Genomic DNA, 18645 nt, shown 5'->3' on the forward strand with positions numbered 1-18645 from the left:
GGCTGCTGCCTCGGTTCTGTTATCTTCCGCTCCCCGCCGTCTAAGCTGCGGATCTCCTCCGGATCTTCGGCAGGATTTATTTATTTCCTATTAAAACTTCGCTAAAAGCTGAAGCGCTCCTCCCATGCTGTCCCCGGGAGACTCCCCGGCATTCACTCGACTTCACGGAAACTATCGGCGACCGTTTTGGGGGTCTTGAAAAATCATGGAAACGTGGTTTTTGAATCACGTCCTCGGTTTGTCTCTTTTGGTCCTCCATCTGGGTCTACCGGGGCCCCTCGGGGCTGGGACCCCCAGTAACTACAGCACCAATCCGGTAACAGCAGGACTGCATTATTCAACGGCCACAGATGAACTCAGAACCGTGGAAAACAATGCAACTTCAACTTCATACTCAAGCGAGGCTTTATCACCATCACAGAGGAACCTCCTGCTCAGGCACACTGCAGAAACTCACGCTGCTACTGCTCGAAACTTCGGTAAGAGCACCGAGTGTGAGGCCTGCAATGGCAAGTACTGCAAAATGTTTGCACCCATGTGCGCTGTAGGAAAATATCTCCTTTTCATTTTGGCCTATTGAAGTGAGCTAATGCAGGAGGACCCATAAAAGTTCATTTGAGGTCCTCCAACATTTTGTGCAAATTGGTGGTTTTCTATTATTCACAAGTATGATTTTAAAAGGAAAATGCCTGAATCCAAACTTTCTGTGGGGTAGTTAGTTATTTGTTATTGTTTTATGTCTGTTATTTTTAAAAGGGAGAATAATAACTTCAGTGCTTGGGCTCATGTTCCAGATTTAACCATGCAGGTTAAGTTTTTATCTGCAGTCCCCGGCCATGCCATATATTATTTTAATGTAAACACATTAAAAGAAAAAAAAAAGCATCAAATTAGATAAAAACACATTAGCACACTAAAACAAACAGAATTAATAAAATAATGATGTAATCACTACTCCAGATAGTGACAAATTGTCTTATTATCCACCAATCACCCTTACTGTACCAAGAAACATATCTGAACTATCTACCAGTCACTCTTATTATATCCCTGACCATAAATGCCCCTGTTTTTTTTTTTTTTAATAATATTTTATAATCTCCTTTAGAAAACGCTGTAGTAGATGTGGTTTGACCACGAAAAATTTTACACCTGTGCAAATTAGAAGTTTTCTTTAAGAAATTATATTTTGGTAAATTTTATGAAAAATGTACTGAAATGAATTTTCTTTGCCAACTGCAAAGGTCCTGAAATTAGTGTCATCAAGACTGAAGCCAAAAAGCTAAGCTAGTCACTTTTGTGAGATTGGAACAGCAGATTTAAACATATTTGATTAAAATTATGGTAACTGTTCATTAAAATTGATGTAGATTAATCTCCTTTTCTAACTCCTTTTCTGTTTAATGGAGCGCTAATGCTTCAGAGCATTACCTGACCTTAAGATAAGATAAGATAAGATAAGATAATCCTCTTATTTGTCCCACAATGTGGGAAATTTACAATGTCTCACCACTGTAGGTAACCAGAGTGTTTGCCATGGACTGCAACAGCTTTAAAATTGACAAGGTTATCAGACTAGATTCATTCACTTGATGTTTATCTACTAAACACTGAAAAATCTAACACCCATTGCATCTGATCAGCATCTCAACTTGACACAGTATTACAGGTGCAAGCTTCCTGTTTAGGAGGAAGTGTTGAAACTAAGTCTTGACATTTGTTCACCAGTTTATACTCCACCTGAACCTGAGCACCCGCTGGTTAAAGGCAGCATTGTCAAATAGTTGATTTTACCACCAGTGTGACATCTTCCCAGTGTGAGACTGCATGGCTGGGGTTTCCTTTATTACTGTGGTATAAAACACTCATAAACAAGGGGCTGCATTTTTGATAGAAACAGAAACATTAGAGCTGGAGTGTGATTCTTTTTGGTTGGTAGAGATGTTGGTAGAGAAAAGAACCTGCAGCTGAGCTCTTTAGTTTATTTGGTGCACCTTTTGACTTCACTTAATCCCTCCAGAAGTTTGGATGAAAGCACTGGATTTCAGGCCCAATTTCCTGTGCACAAAGCCACTATCATCCATCACAGTGTAAGAAGAAAAGTGTAATCACAATTTCACTTGCAATTTCTGGAAGGCATGCCTCAAAACATTCCTGCACTATTGTGCTACGAACTCAAAAGCAATAAAAGATAGAAAAAAGGAGTTTAACTGCTGATATACCTACTTTGCAGAGTCAATTACAGTCTTATCCCTCAAATGAGGGTTTAGGTGTAACGCTGCTGTGCTTGGATGCACGTTACTTCTCGACCGCAGCTGGTTGAAGCTACACTTTTGCCAGTGGGAAGAGAGAGGATTTCAATGCTGAGGGTATGTGTGAAAATAGTATTTAATGTCAAGATGCATGACATAGACAATGTCAAGCATAATACTGTACCATGTCCAATAATAACTGATCCGATGACTAGATCAAAAAGATTAGCATTTTTTTATTCATCTTTGCTGCTAAAATCTACATCATTTTACTTTTAAAGCCTTTATATTCCAAAAAAGCAATGATGTCACGTTAATCTAGTGTTATTATACCTTTACTACTAGTAATACAACTTCTACCAGTTAATTACCATATAAAATGCAATGTGTAGTGTGCAAAGTAAGAATCAGCAATTACACAGTTATCAGTGAGGACTGTAGTTATGTATACTTAAAACATTTGACTCTATGGTAATGAGATAACCATCAAATGTTGCACTACAGCACACATGCTTCTTTGGTGCTATATTCAGAATTTGAGATACATGTAAAATTATTAATCATTATATTTTTAAACATTTTGATTAAGCTTCGCATAGGTGCTGCTAAGAAAAGATAAGGCTGAAATGATTCACTTTCCCCACTAGGGTCCCCTCTGAATCACCTCTCCTGTCCAGCTTTTTGGATGGCAGACTTATGGTGACATTTCTATAAAATGAACTGTCTCAGAACTTAATATTTAGTGAATGATCCTAGCAAGGTCATCTTTGCAGACCTCTTTGGTCTGTATAATGAGTATAAGCCAGTCTATTCAAAACACTGCTGTGGTGTCATTCGGGGTCTTTAATATGCTAAACAAGTTGCATTTGCTTAAATTAAGATTCATGCCACAGAGCTTCTGAAGTGTAACAGATGCTAAAAGACAACAGTTATAACTGTGTTAACAGCTGAGAGATAGATAGCTGAGTATCTGGGAGTGTCTGTCACTTGCTGCCAACACCACGTTCCTGTCTGAGTTTTGTTGCCCAGAATGGATCCAGAGAGAGAAAATGAAATAATAAGAGACACACATGCAGAGGAAGTGAGAGAGAAAAATAGAGTCTGGTGGCCCAGTTTTCCCCCTAGACTCCCAGTGGACCGGCTGTTTAGCTGTTGAACCCTCCCTTCCAGTGGTTCTGGATGTTGTCTGTTGGTGGTACTGACACTCATCTTAAAAGTGCTGTTGCTCCAATCATGGAGACCAGCCAGATAAGCTGTAAGACAGTACGGCATCAGAGACAGGCAAAAAAAAAAAAAAAAAAAGTCCCCTCTCTCTCACACACACATTTTGATGCTAACTGACTCATGTTCAAGTTCACTTCCACTTCAGCCATCATGTTATCAAGCAGTTGGTGGAAAAATGCAACAGCGCTAAAAAACTGTAACCCTCGTGTGCTGGATGTGTAAATAGATAACTAAATGCTGAAATGTTTGACATATCGCAAATTGTCTTGTTGGACCAGAGTGAACAGAAATAATTTATATTTATGTAGGGGTGCTGGACAAGCTCTAAAAATCTCAGATTATCTTTGACATCTTGTAAATTGTAACCTTGCAAGAGTTATTCTAGCTGGGGACCTTTGCTGGATGTCATCCCGCTTGCTCTCTGCTCTTGGTTCATTTCTATCTCTACAGTCAGCTGTAAATGGTATTTAAAAACAGTCACTACTTTAAAAGTCATTCTCTTCCCTTCTAGTGGTAGCGTTTGGGGTGTTTTTATGACTTAACAGTTTTGACACAGACTAAAAAAGACCCTGAATATGAGCACACGCCCAGATCCACCGTGACAGCTTTCTGCCAGTTCCTTGTGCTCACTCAGCTTTAGGAAGGAAATGGCTGATTCCCAACGGAGACAGTCACCACCATATTTAGGACTTCAAGCCATTGTTAGAGTAGACAAGCTGGCTGCCAGTTGTTCTCCACCCAAAATCATTGCCCATGCTGCAAGTGAAATTCTGACAGCATTTTGACACTGACTATAGTCTGTACAGGAAAGACACAGTTAACACCCTCTGGTGGAGGCGAAGTAAAACGTGTAGTTCATTTATAATTTGAGTGAACTCAACACTTTTTTGTTTATTTTCTTTTTACATTTGTGTGGCAGTCTAGTGGTGAAGGATGCTGGCATGAAAAAAATGCTTGCCAATAGTTTTCAGGTGACTGCAACACTGCAAAATTAGAATACTTTAAGTTACCAGCTGTATATGGTAGAAAAGGAGGCTGAAAAGTGAGTATGTGGCACAACTGATTTAAAAAAAGCGACTACCAATCTACCACTATTAGATCATTTAAAGCAACATTTTTACAAGTGTTTTAATTTGCTGATTAGTTTAATGTCAGAAAATTCTCAAAAAAAAAATGTCCATAATTAGTTCAAAAGTGAATGATTTTATGATGGCAAACATTTAATAATGCAATTTCTTTTCTATTCTTAGGCACAGAACAGACACAATCCATTACAGAAACAAGCAGAGGGTCTCTAGAGACTAAAAATCCACTGTCTACTGAGCCACTTACCTCCAACTTTGTAACCGCCACTGAGGCCAGCAGCAGCAGCACCAGCAGCAGGAGCACCACCAGCAGCAGCACCAGCAGCAGGAGCACCACCAGCAGCAGCACCAGCAGCAGGAGCACCACCAGCAGGAGCACCACCAGCAGCAGCACCAGCAGCAGGAGCACCACCAGCAGCAGCACCAGCAGCAGCAGCAACAGCACCAGCAGCAGCAGCAGCAACAGCACCAGAAGCAGCAGTAGCAGCAGCAGCAGCAGCAGCAGCACCAGAAGCAGCAGAAGCACCAGCAGCAGCAGTAGCAGCAGCAGCAGTAGTAGCAGCAGCAGCAGCAGCAGCAGCAGCAGTAGTAGTAGTAGCAGCAGCAGCAGTAGTAGTAGCAGCAGCAGGGACTGGAAGGACTTCACTAACACAGACCAGATGCCAGGTTTTTCTCATGTGTCAGAGCAGGATAGAACCTCGGTGTTTACAGAGGAGGCCAGCATGCACCAAGACAGCTCAGACACAACACTCCGAATGAGGGATGCCACAGCTTCAATGTCCCACACAGACACCCTCACCGACAGCACCTACACCACCACCATCAGCCGAGCTGGGGAGAGGACCTTGCTGTCTGTTACCTCCTCCTCCAGCAATAGCACCTCATCTGCCTTTACAGAAGACTCCAACTCCCATCAGCCTCCTTCCACTTGGGGTATTCCTTCTAAGCCTGCAGGGACTGAGGACTATACCCACAGTGCCCCGTCCACAAGGATTAATGAAAGGGAAACAACAGATCAGCATGTGACCGATCCCTTCAAAGGGGGGTCAGAGGGGACAGAGACTGGGAGCCCAATGGGATACAGAGGAACCCAGAGTTTTACCGGACAGCCCAATGCCACCGAACATCAACGCACATCAACATCAGAGGAGACATCCGACTCAACGCCCCCTCTCAGGGTAACAGAGCCCAGCACTGACCAATCTGAAGTATCATTTTCCTCTACACCCCCTTTCACCTCACCTGCAGGAGGTCCTACCAACATCTCCGGGACAGAGCACGGGTTGGGTTCTAGTTCTGGAGTTTCTACGGTGTTTTCAACTGGAGATCACAGTACCAGCACTCAGGGTGGCACCGAAGGGCTTGCATCCAAGACCACAGAGGAAAGTGTTGACTTGGGTCTGACTGCAGTGCCCCCTACAGTCAGTAGTAGTACATCCGAAATGAATCAGTCTCTGACAGATATGCCGCCACTGGTTACTAATGTCTTCCTCACCACCTCACCTGTCACTGTTACAGAAAGGTATGTTAAAAAAAAACCCCAAAACAAAACAAAACAAAACAAAAAAACATTATCTACTTAGCTTTGTGCTTATTATTAAGTAATAATTGTAACTTTTTAAAGTGTATAACTTTAAGGAAGGTTTCAAGTGTCTGGAGGATTCACAAGTGTACCTCAGTAGCACTAGCTCCCCCTGCTGATATGTCAGGCTTCACTGCTGCAAACCCATTTTTTTCTAACGCACTGCACTCCTGAGTTTTTGCAGACATTATCCATTACTTGTCTGTGAGAAATGTCCGAATCAGTTGAAGCAGAAATTAAACAGACTTAACCCTGCTGGCTCCCCTGAGTACAAAGTACTCCATAGGAGGAGGTAACCGTCCTGAGAATTCACAGCAAGGATCTTTCTATCATGCAGACGAGGGGGTCTTACACCAGCAATCTCAGTGTGTGACACTGTCTGGAGTTCATGTTTCAAAATGATTTATGCTGACTGATAATTAAAATCATTATATCCAAGGTCCATTAGTCACTATTGTAAAAATGAATGGTAATTCTAATTTGCTCTTCTCTGTTTTTGTCAGGACATTTGATCAATTTATTTTGTCTGACAGATCACAGATAACAGAAGAGGACCCTACCAAATCCACTGCTTCCAGCACCGCCATCACCACACCAACCACCACCTCCACCACGCCTATCACCACTCCTCCTCTTGTTCCAACCTCATCCTCAGTGTTGACTAGCACCACAACTAGTTCTCCTCCACAGTCCCCTACCAGTGCCACTGTCCCATACAGTTTGTCCTCCACTGTAGCCTCCACCCTGGCAGCGCAACCAACCCAACATGTGCCACCCAGCCACACGCAGGGTCCTGTGACTGGGATGGCTAACCCTACTGATGCCACCACCCTGCAGACTGAAGCAAGCACAGGAACTCACAGAGTCACCACAGCTCACAGCCAGTTCATCACTACCACCTACACTCACAGTACCCCAACCAAGAGTACAGAAGCTCTGCACACCACTGGGAAACAGACAGATAGAGGTCCTACAGAGCTGGTGGTGACAACACCGCCCCCTGATGTCCAGCACACCAGTGCACCGCCACCATCACCAAGTGAGTTAGTTAGCTTATTTCTCTTTAAATAGCAATCCTTGTCATTCCGTTTTCAGAGCAGAAATGTGTGTTCATCTTGTTCTTGTATAAGTTACAGTGACTGTTGTGCTTCATGCTTGAGTGGGAGCAGTTAGAGGATTGTAGTAATACTAAGCAATTCCAAAAGTACCACTGACATAATAATGATGAATACACATGTGCACAACTTGGACTCTCCTTAACAATGAGATGCTGTGAAATGCCTTTAACGTACAGCTTTAAATGAATGGGTCTAGTGCTGAGTATTCTGCGCTGACCTTTCCTCTTGATCATATGAGTTCAGTACTTGGAACAATGAGTTTTACAGAAACAGAAGAATACTGAAATGAAATCTCTCCACTCAGAACTTTTAAGAAACCCCTGTGTGTCAAACCCGTGTAATAATGGAGGGATGTGCGTGAGCAATAAAGCGGGTGAGTTCAGTTGTAGCTGTCAGCAGGGATGGACGGGACAGACCTGCAACCAGGGTGAGCTTTTCTGCTCTTCTACCAAGCAGTTTAAACACAATATTGTCACTGTGCATGCTAGTTCATATTTTGTGTTTCAAAATGCAAAATGCATGAAATGTTGCATCAAACACTTTTTTTTATTAAAGATTGTGATTAGGGTGTATAGCTTCAGTAAAATCCTTTCTAAATATGATATTTGTGTTCAGATATTGATGAGTGTAAGCAAGACCCCTGCCCCGCTGGCTCCAAATGCATTAACACAGAAGGCTCATTCAAATGTGAATGTCCGCTTGGCTTTGACCTCGAGGACGGACGCACGTGTACCAGAGGTAATACCGCTGTAAAGTAAAAATACATTTGAATTATTGTTTCTCCAGTCAAAGTTATTTTCTCAGAGACCTTATTTTAATTCACACACCTTTTGATTTCCTTTCATAGCTAAGACGTTTCTCGGCATTTTCAATGGTAACAAATTGCCACATAACCCTGATATCCAAAGAGAGATCATTAAGCTGGTGAGAGGCTGTTCACATCTCTGCATATTCTGTGCTTCACTAAGCTCATGTGCATTATTATATCTTATACATACTCCTGTTTTTTAATCTGCAGCTCAACGTTTCACTCTCTGTCCTCCGAGGTTACAGGTGCTCAACACTGACTAAGAAGTAAGTTTTCGCATTCAATTTCTGTACATTTCTGTATTTTTAATATATATTTTAAAAACAAAACAAAAGAAGAACTTGTTGTAATTATGGTTATTAAAAAACAAAATTTTGAACAAGAAGCCCTCTGAGAGTGCACACCTCTACCAAGGCAGCTCAGTCTCTGGGCAGTATTCACTTTTAAGGGAATATTATTGTATTTTGTATATATTCATTTTGTTTGGACTTTAAGAAGTTTGTAGTGCAGTAAAAAATTAGATAAGGTAGCATAACAGATGTTCAGTAGGTAATGGATAATAGGCACTGATTTGTAAATAGCTGGACGTGAATAACTTGAGCTTATTATGTAATACTACAGCATATTTCTAACTAACTACGCAGCTCATTCTCTTGACAATATTTTCTTTAAACATGTAACAAATTTCAGGTCAACTTGAAAGAAAAGCAGATGAGAAATGTAAAAGTGAGATCACACCACAGCTGTAAGAATCATAGTTTCTAAGTTAAAAGGCTTGTTGTCAATTTTTGACCAATAATTCATGAAGCTGACCTTGAAGAGCCTGGTGGATGCAAGTCAAATTTTAATGGATTGTCAACATGACCCCACTCTACACCCCAACAAAGTGTTATCAGAATTAATTCAACTATTGTGTTTGCAGACAGAATGACACACATGCACGCACGCAAACGCTACCAAAAATGTAACCTCCTTAGCAGAGGTACCTAAAATCTAAAATCTAAGGCAAGTCTACATGTTTTCATTATGCTAATTGAGAGAGCTGCATTTTTGTCATTTCTCCTTCTTCTGTTAGTGCTAAAATCTAGATAGTGAATAATGATCTCTCTTATCCATTAGAGCGTTGTTCCCATGTTGCTTATAAGACCAGAGTGCTCCATATTGACCTCTGATCTCCTCCCCATAGAGAGGAGGATGGCGTTCGTATCTTGGCTGTTAGCATGTTTTCCATCTCCGCTGATGTGATGACTGCTGAGGTCAACAACAGCATCCAAACGTCTCTCAGCAACTGCAACTCCTCATTGGCCCACTGCCATGTGGTCCTGCAGTACAAGCTCACATACCGCGGTGAGTGTGACACTCAGAAGTCACAGTGGATATCACTAACTGTGTTTGTTTTAACTGATTAAATAGTTTTTCCAACTTGCATTATTGTAAACATGATTTAGGGCAGACTTAGAACTGTTTGCGTAGGCTCCATAGTGTAGTGGTGTATACATTTGCCTAACAAGGTTTTATCCCAGGAGAAGACATAAATCCATTGGATGTTGTGTCAGGAAGGGCATCTGGGGTAAAATTCTGCCAGATGAAATATACAGAGTTATCTGCCGTGGTGACCCCATAGCTTTTCTGAAATAATTCAGTAATTGTGAATATAATTGCAGCCACCAGAGGGCAGAATTTAGCCATAAAAGTATTGAGTGAGCTGTAGTGTGATAAAGCTTTATTGTTAAAAAACTTCAAGACATCATGAAGCTGCTATAATTCACATCATGCCATGGCCAGGAATCTTATAATCATATCAAAGAACAATGTGTAGTGCCATTAAATGCTAAAATGTACAGTGCAAGCATTACACGTCACAGTGATTAATCTGTTGAAATGAAACAAAAGGGAGCAATTAAGAAAATGTATGTTTTTACTATTCTTGGACTTTTAAAGTTGTCCATGATCAGATTTTTATAATTGTGATGAATTCTGTCCATACTGTATTCCAGTTGAGAGTCTTTGTGTGGCTCAGAAGACTCAGTGTGATACGGAGCGCTCCAGCTGCACAGACAGCAGTGGTACCGCATACTGCAAGTGCCGTGAAGGATACTACAAACACAATCCTGACGATTTGTCCTGCTTAGGTAAGTTCTTCTTCATTTACATGTTGTTACATGTACATTTTTGGTTGAATCACCAACTTTACCTAAGACAGAGAAACAGAATGTTTCCCACAGGTCATTAAAAAATCTTAAAAATGTCTAAAATTAAATCAAGGAAAAGAAGAGACCTTCTTTTATTTATTGATATCTTAAAAATGTGTTTAAAATTGTGATTTTGGTTGTGTGAAATGTAGCATGGTCCAATCGGCTACATGTTATATAAGAATTTGACTGAGGGCACCAAAAATGATGTACTTTTTTTTTTTTTTTTACCAAACTGTTGTTCTCTGAACAAAATGTCTTGTTTCAGAATGTGGAGATGGCTACAAGCTGGAAAATGGCACCTGTGTCCCGTAAGTTTGCCTTCTTCTGTTCTTTTCTTTATTTCATAAAGCGTCGTTCCAGTTATACAAAAATATTCCAGACCTCTGGAGCTTCTGTTTCTGCTTTTCAGGTGCATGTTTGGATTTGGAGGATTCAACTGTGGAAACTGTAAGTGAAACCCACCAATAATATTTATCTTAAATAGAATGGCTTACATCTCAGAATGTGTTAAATGACTTTTAAGTATAATATTTAATATGTTTTTATTTGGAATTGCAGTTTACAAACTGATTACAGTGGTAGTGTCACCTGCAGGGGGCGCCCTGCTCCTCATCCTGATCATCGCTCTTATTGTCACCTGCTGCAAGTAAGCTTGCATTATTTTTATCATAGGTTTGCTATGTTAAATATAATGAATATTGTCCGATAATATCATTCGATATTGTAAACATAGATTTTATGTAAAAGATAGACATAACCTAAAGAGATCCTAAAAGTTGCACTCTTTCTAATGGCCAACAGGAGGCACCACCTCCTATTGCAAAAAGAAGTCTGATTCTATAGAAGGCAAAAGAGCCTTTTGCTCAATTTGTAACCTCAGCGACTACATTCTTGATGAGTTTATGGTGTCAGTCACATCTTTCAAGTGTTCTTTAATACAACATGATGTTTGCAGGTCACTTTTAGAGTATAAAAAACAGAAAAGTCAGAGTTATATATACCCATCGCTCATGATGGGCAGTTAAAGTTCACGACATTATAGTGATCACATCCATCTTTTGTATACAGGCTATATTTATAAACAAGAAAACTTAGTTGTTTGTGGCAAAAGCTTAACTTTTTTAAATGTTGAATCCTTCAGGAAAGACAAAAATGACATCAATAAGATCATCTTTAAAAGTGGAGACTTGCAGATGTCCCCGTATGCAGACTTCCCTAAAAATAACCGGATATCCATGGAGTGGGGGAGAGAGACAATAGAGATGCAAGAGAATGGCAGCACAAAAAACCTGCTACAGATGACTGATATCTACTATTCTGTAAGAGATCATGTCATTTCTCCCTTCTCCCACATCTTTTTCTCTTGTTTAAGTTAAAGCTTAGTTTGTGTGTGTTTGGTTGCAGCTGATAAATGTCTTTTTATTTTCTTTGTCATTTCCCTCAGCCTGCCTTGCGTAACTCAGACCTGGAGAGAAATGGCCTGTACCCATTCCCAGGTCTTCCAGGCTCTCGCCACTCATGCATCTATCCTGCCCAGTGGAACCCATCTTTCATCAGTGATGATTCACGGAGAAGAGACTACTTCTAAGCGCCCCACCTTGAACACACAAACGATCAGAAACTTATTTTTTTATGCTTACAATTGGGATGTGTCATGATGGATTTTTCTGTCACTATTACAATGCCACTGTGTGCAAAACCCATTGGACCATCTGCATTCAAGGCTGCACACTAAAAGTGTTACTGTGTGTGTTTGTGTGTGTCTGCATATTATGAAAGCACACATTTTTGCAAGTAAAATGTGTAAGCATTTCAGTGTTTTTGCATGTTTTGGCCCATTTACTTTAGCACACGTATTTTTCGCAGCACTGCTGTCGTATTTAATGGGTTTTTCCTGCCTTACATACAGCCACCAATACTCATTTGCTCCAGTGTGTAGGTCGGTGATCCATTATAGTTAACATCATGTCTGCCTCTCCTACTGCCAGAGGTTGGGTTGTTGCTGGCTGGTAATGCAGCGCAGATTTGCTTGAAAAAAATCTGCTTAATGATAAATAAAGGCATTCATGATGCTCCCATTGTGCTCACCAGATATGTGGGAAAACACAAGAACAGCGTAATGCGGTATCCTTTAGAGGGATAAACCGCATCGCGTGTAGCAAACAGACATGCAAAGACAGATAATGTTGTTCCTTAAAAGTGAAATATGAATATGTGTGTGCCAATGCTGTGACAACATGACAATAACAAACCACTGAAGGATGTACAAAGTTTAGTTTCATGCCAGTAGAAACTTAGGAATAACTTTGTAGTCTGTTGCCAACATTTATTTATTCCTTGTATGTCCAGTTCAACGACATGTAGCGTAGCATCTCGTACATACACTCTGATGTTAGAGGGATAAACCTGTGGCTTTAAATAAGTGCGTGCATGTGTGTGTGTGTGTGTGTGTGTGTGTGTGTGTGTGTGTGTGTGTCTATGTGTGTGTGTGTGTGTAAGGAATAATTATCTGTATACCAGGATCGTTACTGTTGTTTAGTATTTGAATGTAAAGATGTATCATAATTAGCTGTTTCTGTCATGGATTATTATTTTTATTTGATTATTTTCTAACTTTTGTTGATTCTGGCGTTTTAGTCAGATGTGCTTATTTAAATAAAAAAATATTGCACAGCATTTTGTCTGGGACTCCGTTCTTGTTAAACCTTTAAATCCTGTGCATGTGCATTTTATAAATGGCACACTTTATATCATTTAATTATTATAGAATAATTTTTATTCCTTATGCTGCAACAAACATAATGATCAATACCAAATAATAAAGCAAGAAGAACAAGTTAACAATTGTACCTTGAACTAATAATTACAGCACTGTAATATATTTAATGCTGGTTATATGGAGTCATGCATACCTTTTTTTGCAGATATTGGCTGTACATTGTTCTGTTACTTGTGTTAAACTTTATTTGAAATGCAACATTTTGGTCCTCAGACCTTCAGCAGATAAAACTCAGTGCGGTTGTGATCTGAAGATTACATATACTCAATGGGCATGAATGTCGTGGTAATTTTGGGCTTTTAATGATGTCTTTGAACTGTTCTTTTTCCAGGGTGGACTGATTGTACAGCATACGTCTTTGGGTTTGAATTTTTTCTAATACACATGGGGTCAAAAGCATGCATAAAGGCTAAAATATACACATACACCCCCATGGATACTTGGTTAAACGTCCCTTGGTTCAATGCTTTTGGTAACCATCAAGAAGCTTCTGGTACCATTCTGGCTGGATATTTGACCACTCTTCTTGGCAGATTTGGTAGAGTTCTGACCACAACTGTACATCAAAAGCTATTCACATAGATACCATATCACTGTGACCAAGTCTTTGTAAAGTTTCAGGTATGCAGGTTTCAAACTGTAGTATGCAAATGAAGTCAGAGCAGAGAACAGAGCATCATGATGAAATAATTCACATCCATATTATAGATAGTAGCTAGATTAAATTTATATGCATTGTCTTAAGTTTGGTATCAGTAGAATGGGCCTGTGCACAGAATACATTTCTCTAGTCAAAGAAAAAAAATGCAAGAAAAAAAAAAAGGCATCACTAATTTTAACAAAGATCACAATGCTGTGTTTAGATGTCCCTCATTTCCGGATAAAAAATTTAAATGTACTCTGGTCTAAAGCCATGTTCTTCTCAATATATACTGTAGTTCACCTCTACATTTGGACGCTTTGATGAAAACTTGCACGCTAGAACAATGTTCAGTTTTGACTTACCCTGGCAAAGTTATAAGGTTTGTGTTGAGGATTCCTGAACACAGGCAGAGCCACTGCTTCATTTAATATTTTCCCTTTTCTTATTCACATGGAACACCAGTACATCAATACGAGTGAGATGGTTTTCCTATCAATCAGTGGTTGTGTTGTGTTGTGTTGTGTTGTGTTACGTTACGTTACGTTACGTTACGTTACGTTACGTTGTGTTACGTTGTGTTACGTTGTGTTATGTTATGTTATGTTATGTTATGTTATGTTATGTTATGTTATGTTATGTTATGTTATGTTTGGCTAAACCTCTAATACTAGATTCAACTTTAATTGAGATCACTTTCTAGCCTTTTTATTACCCACTACCTGCATAGCCACATGAGAATCATGACACAGACTGGCAGCTGCTTCAACAATCCAAGGTTTAAAAGTCAGATGAGAGTCACCATTGCTGGGATCTGGTAAGGAGAGCTGGACATGTTTTATTACACCTTCAATATTATTGATAAAATTACCCATATAATCTCAACCTGAGCATCAATCAGGCTACATTTCAGCAAAGGCCAGGCAAAGTCTGGAAGCCACTTAAAGCACTGTGTGGTGTTGGCATGGTAACTAATGCTGTGAAACTGCAGTCCAACCAGCTGACATCAGGTGAAAAAGCTAATCCTGTAAATGTTGTCCAAAAGTCATTGTGATTGTTGAGATGTGATCCTCTAGTTTTGCATGTTGCCATTTCTACTATGTGTGGTATTTGAATTTAGCATTTGTTATAGTTGATGCCTACACACACACAGACACACACACACACACACACACACAAATAATACAAAAGTGAAGTTTGTGTAACAATGCCGTTAAGGCGACACCCACAACCACAGGGGCTGCTGACACTTTGTGGAGAGTCCACAGTCCAGCAGGCTTGTGACCGTCACTGACGTCCTTTAACATGTTCCCTTTGCTAGGTGTGTCTTATGTTCTCATTCTTGATGTTTTATTTGTGTACACTGAGAGCCACATTTAAGACAAATTTCCACTACTTTGCAGTGGACAATAAAGTTTTCTTCTCATTGCCTGCTCTCCATTTCATTTCATTTTATTTTCAGTATAAAATGGTGTGATGTGTGGTTGTGTTAACTACAAATGTTATGATTTCTTGAACTCTTTTTTTAAAAATCAGACACTGCCTACACACAATTGCAGGAATAACTAATTGAAATGAGCCATTTAGTAATGCTATTTTTGTTCCTCAAAATGACATCATTTCCAGCCGGCTCTAGACTTCAAAAGCTTTTACATGTACTCAGGCTCACTTAACTGGGTTTCTTGTAATGTAATCTATGGCTATTGTTCTAGCAACATATTGTTCACCACTAAATTTGAGTACGCTGACAACTCATTGCTCACTGGGTTCATCATCAGGTCTGAGACTCTTTAAAAAACATTACAAATACCTTGTATTCAGTGGGTTGTTCGGATGCGCTTAGTCTGACAACATTATATGTTGGAGATACTTCAGGTAGTTCCATTAAACTCAAAACCCACAGTGTCATTGCAAATTGATGATTAAATGGGAGCTGAAAAAAAAACCAACCAAACAAGGTATGATTATACATCACGAGGCAGCTGGAAAGCGATGGTCACATAAAAAATGTCAGGCTTGTTGAGCAACTGAATGTCTTTCACTGTTTTATGTTGTATACATGTTTTTCCCCATGTGATACACAAAAGGCTAAAGCTAAATGTCAAAGGGGAAATATTTAAAAGTAGCATAATCCAGATAACTGTATTTGGGTCTGTAAACTAGGTAATAATTCCGCTGTTCATCCATAATAAATGATGTGGTTTGAGCCATTTTTGTTTGAGAGTTCTGGTATTGTGTCACCGTTACTGGCTTCTTGGGACACTTGAATAGAATTTCAGCATATTATGGCTCATAGGCTCATAGACTGTCATCTGTTAGCTTCTCTGTTTTAAATTCAAAAGTAACAACTTGAATTTCACACTAGTCTCATTTGTGGTGTTTGCATGCAGTTTTTCTGCTGTATTTAACACTTTTAACTAAATCTCAAGTTGTGAAGAAATGTGCATATCATTGCAGTTTCCATACTAAAGGGTCAGTTGTTATTCTGGTGGTGCTGCCATGCAAACACATGCAGCATATAGCAGTGAATGGAAAATTCCTTCTCCTTTCAAAGGTCCAGCAGTTAGAGTCACTGGCATCCCTCAAGGAGTCCTTTATATGTTCTGTGCTGTGTGCCCTGTGAATTTTTTTTTCTTAGCTCTTACTCACATTTGTCATTGACTTACAAATGTCTGGCACCACATTAAACCAAGCAGCTTGTCGGTTTTAAACTGTGAACACTGTAAACAAACTGCTGCCAATCTTTACCTTTTTGAAAATGTATTCTCATTTTTTTTTTCAATGTTGAGTTTTTAATGTTGCTTAATAAAAAGTGTGCAGGATAGTTTAGTTAATAATATCCATCTACAAAAAAAAAAGAAGAGCTGGACAGACTCAGCTCTTTTGTAATGTACACACTTATCTTGCTGCCAGACATTACAGTTGGCTCCTAGAAAGTTTTTTTTTTCTAAGAGGACTGCTTTTAGCATTTAAATTGACCTCTATTAAGATGTATAAGCAGCAAACTTAAGTGTTTTTAACACTAGCAGGTATATACAGATATATCTAGCACTTGTTCTATACAGTAATTTTCCAGTGGGCACTCATAAAGTGAAGCTGGTGTATGCAAAGAAGGACACTATAGTAAGACTTGCTTGTGATATATCTTTCTATCAGGGAAGTTATAATACTGCATGAAAATCATTTGTAAACTCTTAAAAAATGTCTATGTGAAATTTGTGCACCCTTTATAAAAATGGCATTTAAGGTACTTAGCCGACAAAATACAGACGATGACAATTACAACATAAAATGCTCAATATGTCGTACAAAACCAGCGATGGCACTTTTCTACGTGATTTTACACTAATGGGTTTTATTTTCATATTATATTTGCATATGATGCAAATACCTCATGGTGCAATGCACAAACGTGGTTGGGTTTCCTTTCTGTGAAAGAATCCAACGAGGGAAGAAAATACCTCTACTGAAAGTGAAGATGAACTATCTAACGTGGGTCCTCTCGCTATTCTCAACATCATGGCTAATGCATTTGACTTCTTTTGCATGGTCTCTCTACTTGATGGAGAAAAGATCAAACAACCACTAAAGCTTCTCCTGAGCTCTTTGAGTTGCAGCATGATTTCTTACCTGCTGATCATTTTTGGTGGGTTCTTTTCAGGGCTGCTAAGCAAAAGCTACAAAGTTCACTGAAATCTCAATTGTGGCGTCAGTCTTGTGTTTGTCCATCAGCATTAACGCCACTGTTTGGCTGAACTTCTTTTACTACACCCACATTGTACCTGCCCAGAGACCACTCTTCATCTGGATTAAGAAGAAAATCAAATCCATCATTTACTGTGTTTGGCTTGCTGACAGATTTTGCACTTTTCTTGATCTTAGTGCCATGTTTGCAAACTTTATTTCTATTGGTGGCTTTGGATTAAATAGCACATCTACAGTGGACCCAGAAACACCTGCAAGTTTTTTCTTAAAATGGCTAGAAGGTTTCCATTGTGAAAGTCCACTTCTATTTCTGTCTCTGCATTATGGTGATATCCAATGGTGCTACTGTAGTCTACCTGTACAGACACATGCAGCGTATGGCAGGAAATGCAGACCTTCACTCCTGTTCTAGATCCACCAGCCAGGTGAGAGTCACCATTACTGGAATTGTTCAGGGAATCCTGTATACGTGTTTGGTGGCTTACGTGTGTTTTTTTTCTCAGCACTTTCAACTTGAACAAGTCAGTTCATATTTACATTTAACTGCCATCAGCTTCTATGTGTCAGGCACCACAGTCAACCTGGGAACTGGTCAGGCTGTGTTTAGGCAGCGAGCTTTAGACATCTGGGCAAGAACAGCTCAGTGGTGCAAAACACCTAAAATACAAAAATCTGAGGGACAAGACTGATTCTGAAGCTCAAGCCAGAAGACCAGGCTTCTGCTATGAACACTTTTTTCTTTTTCTTTACCAAAAGTTTGCAGGGATGTAAGCTGCCTCTGAAGTTTAAACCCTAATGATATATTCAATCAAGAATGTTTTGGTTTATATAGGAAATACTGCCTATTTTTTAAATTTTTTATTTTAGATATACTGTAGTGCTGTAGTGATTGTCAAAATATTTTTTTCTTTTTTTTCAAATTTGTAATTTAAAGTTATTTTTCTTATTTTATTTTTTTTAAATCATTTCATGCCACTCAGAAAGGCATGTTACACTCTGTCTTAGTACTGTTACTTTACAAATTAAAAATTGAAACACAAAAATTTTGTCATGTAATGCGAAGCAATCTTTTACAGTAGTCACTTATTTACTTACTTAGCAGTAAATGGTATGCTGTATACTTTCCACTAGAGGAATTGCTTGAAGATGCAAAATATAAACTTACAAAATTAATGACTGATGATTTTTTTTAACACTACTGAGAAAAATGTGCTTTTCTGTTAACACTGGAATCTGTGAGTTAGCGTTTTGATAATA

General features: G+C 39.3%; 1 protein-coding gene across 1 annotated transcript; it reads left to right on the forward strand.

Moving 5' to 3' along the window:
* The first annotated feature begins 31 nt into the window (after positions 1 to 31).
* On the forward strand, positions 32 to 12888 carry heg1 (heart development protein with EGF-like domains 1). Its single transcript, XM_030758977.1, has 15 exons — positions 32 to 479; positions 4727 to 4835; positions 5106 to 6083; positions 6677 to 7182; positions 7566 to 7688; positions 7877 to 7999; positions 8109 to 8185; positions 8280 to 8335; positions 9256 to 9416; positions 10067 to 10201; positions 10530 to 10572; positions 10674 to 10711; positions 10823 to 10910; positions 11406 to 11583; positions 11709 to 12888. The coding sequence occupies exons 1-15, from the start codon at positions 206 to 208 to the stop codon at positions 11850 to 11852; spliced, it is 3033 nt and encodes a 1010-aa protein (XP_030614837.1). The 5' UTR covers positions 32 to 205; the 3' UTR covers positions 11853 to 12888.
* Positions 12889 to 18645: the final 5757 nt, after the last annotated feature.

Source organism: Archocentrus centrarchus, chromosome 21 (genome assembly GCF_007364275.1).
Source record: "Archocentrus centrarchus isolate MPI-CPG fArcCen1 chromosome 21, fArcCen1, whole genome shotgun sequence".
Classification (NCBI taxonomy): Eukaryota; Metazoa; Chordata; class Actinopteri; order Cichliformes; family Cichlidae; genus Archocentrus; species Archocentrus centrarchus.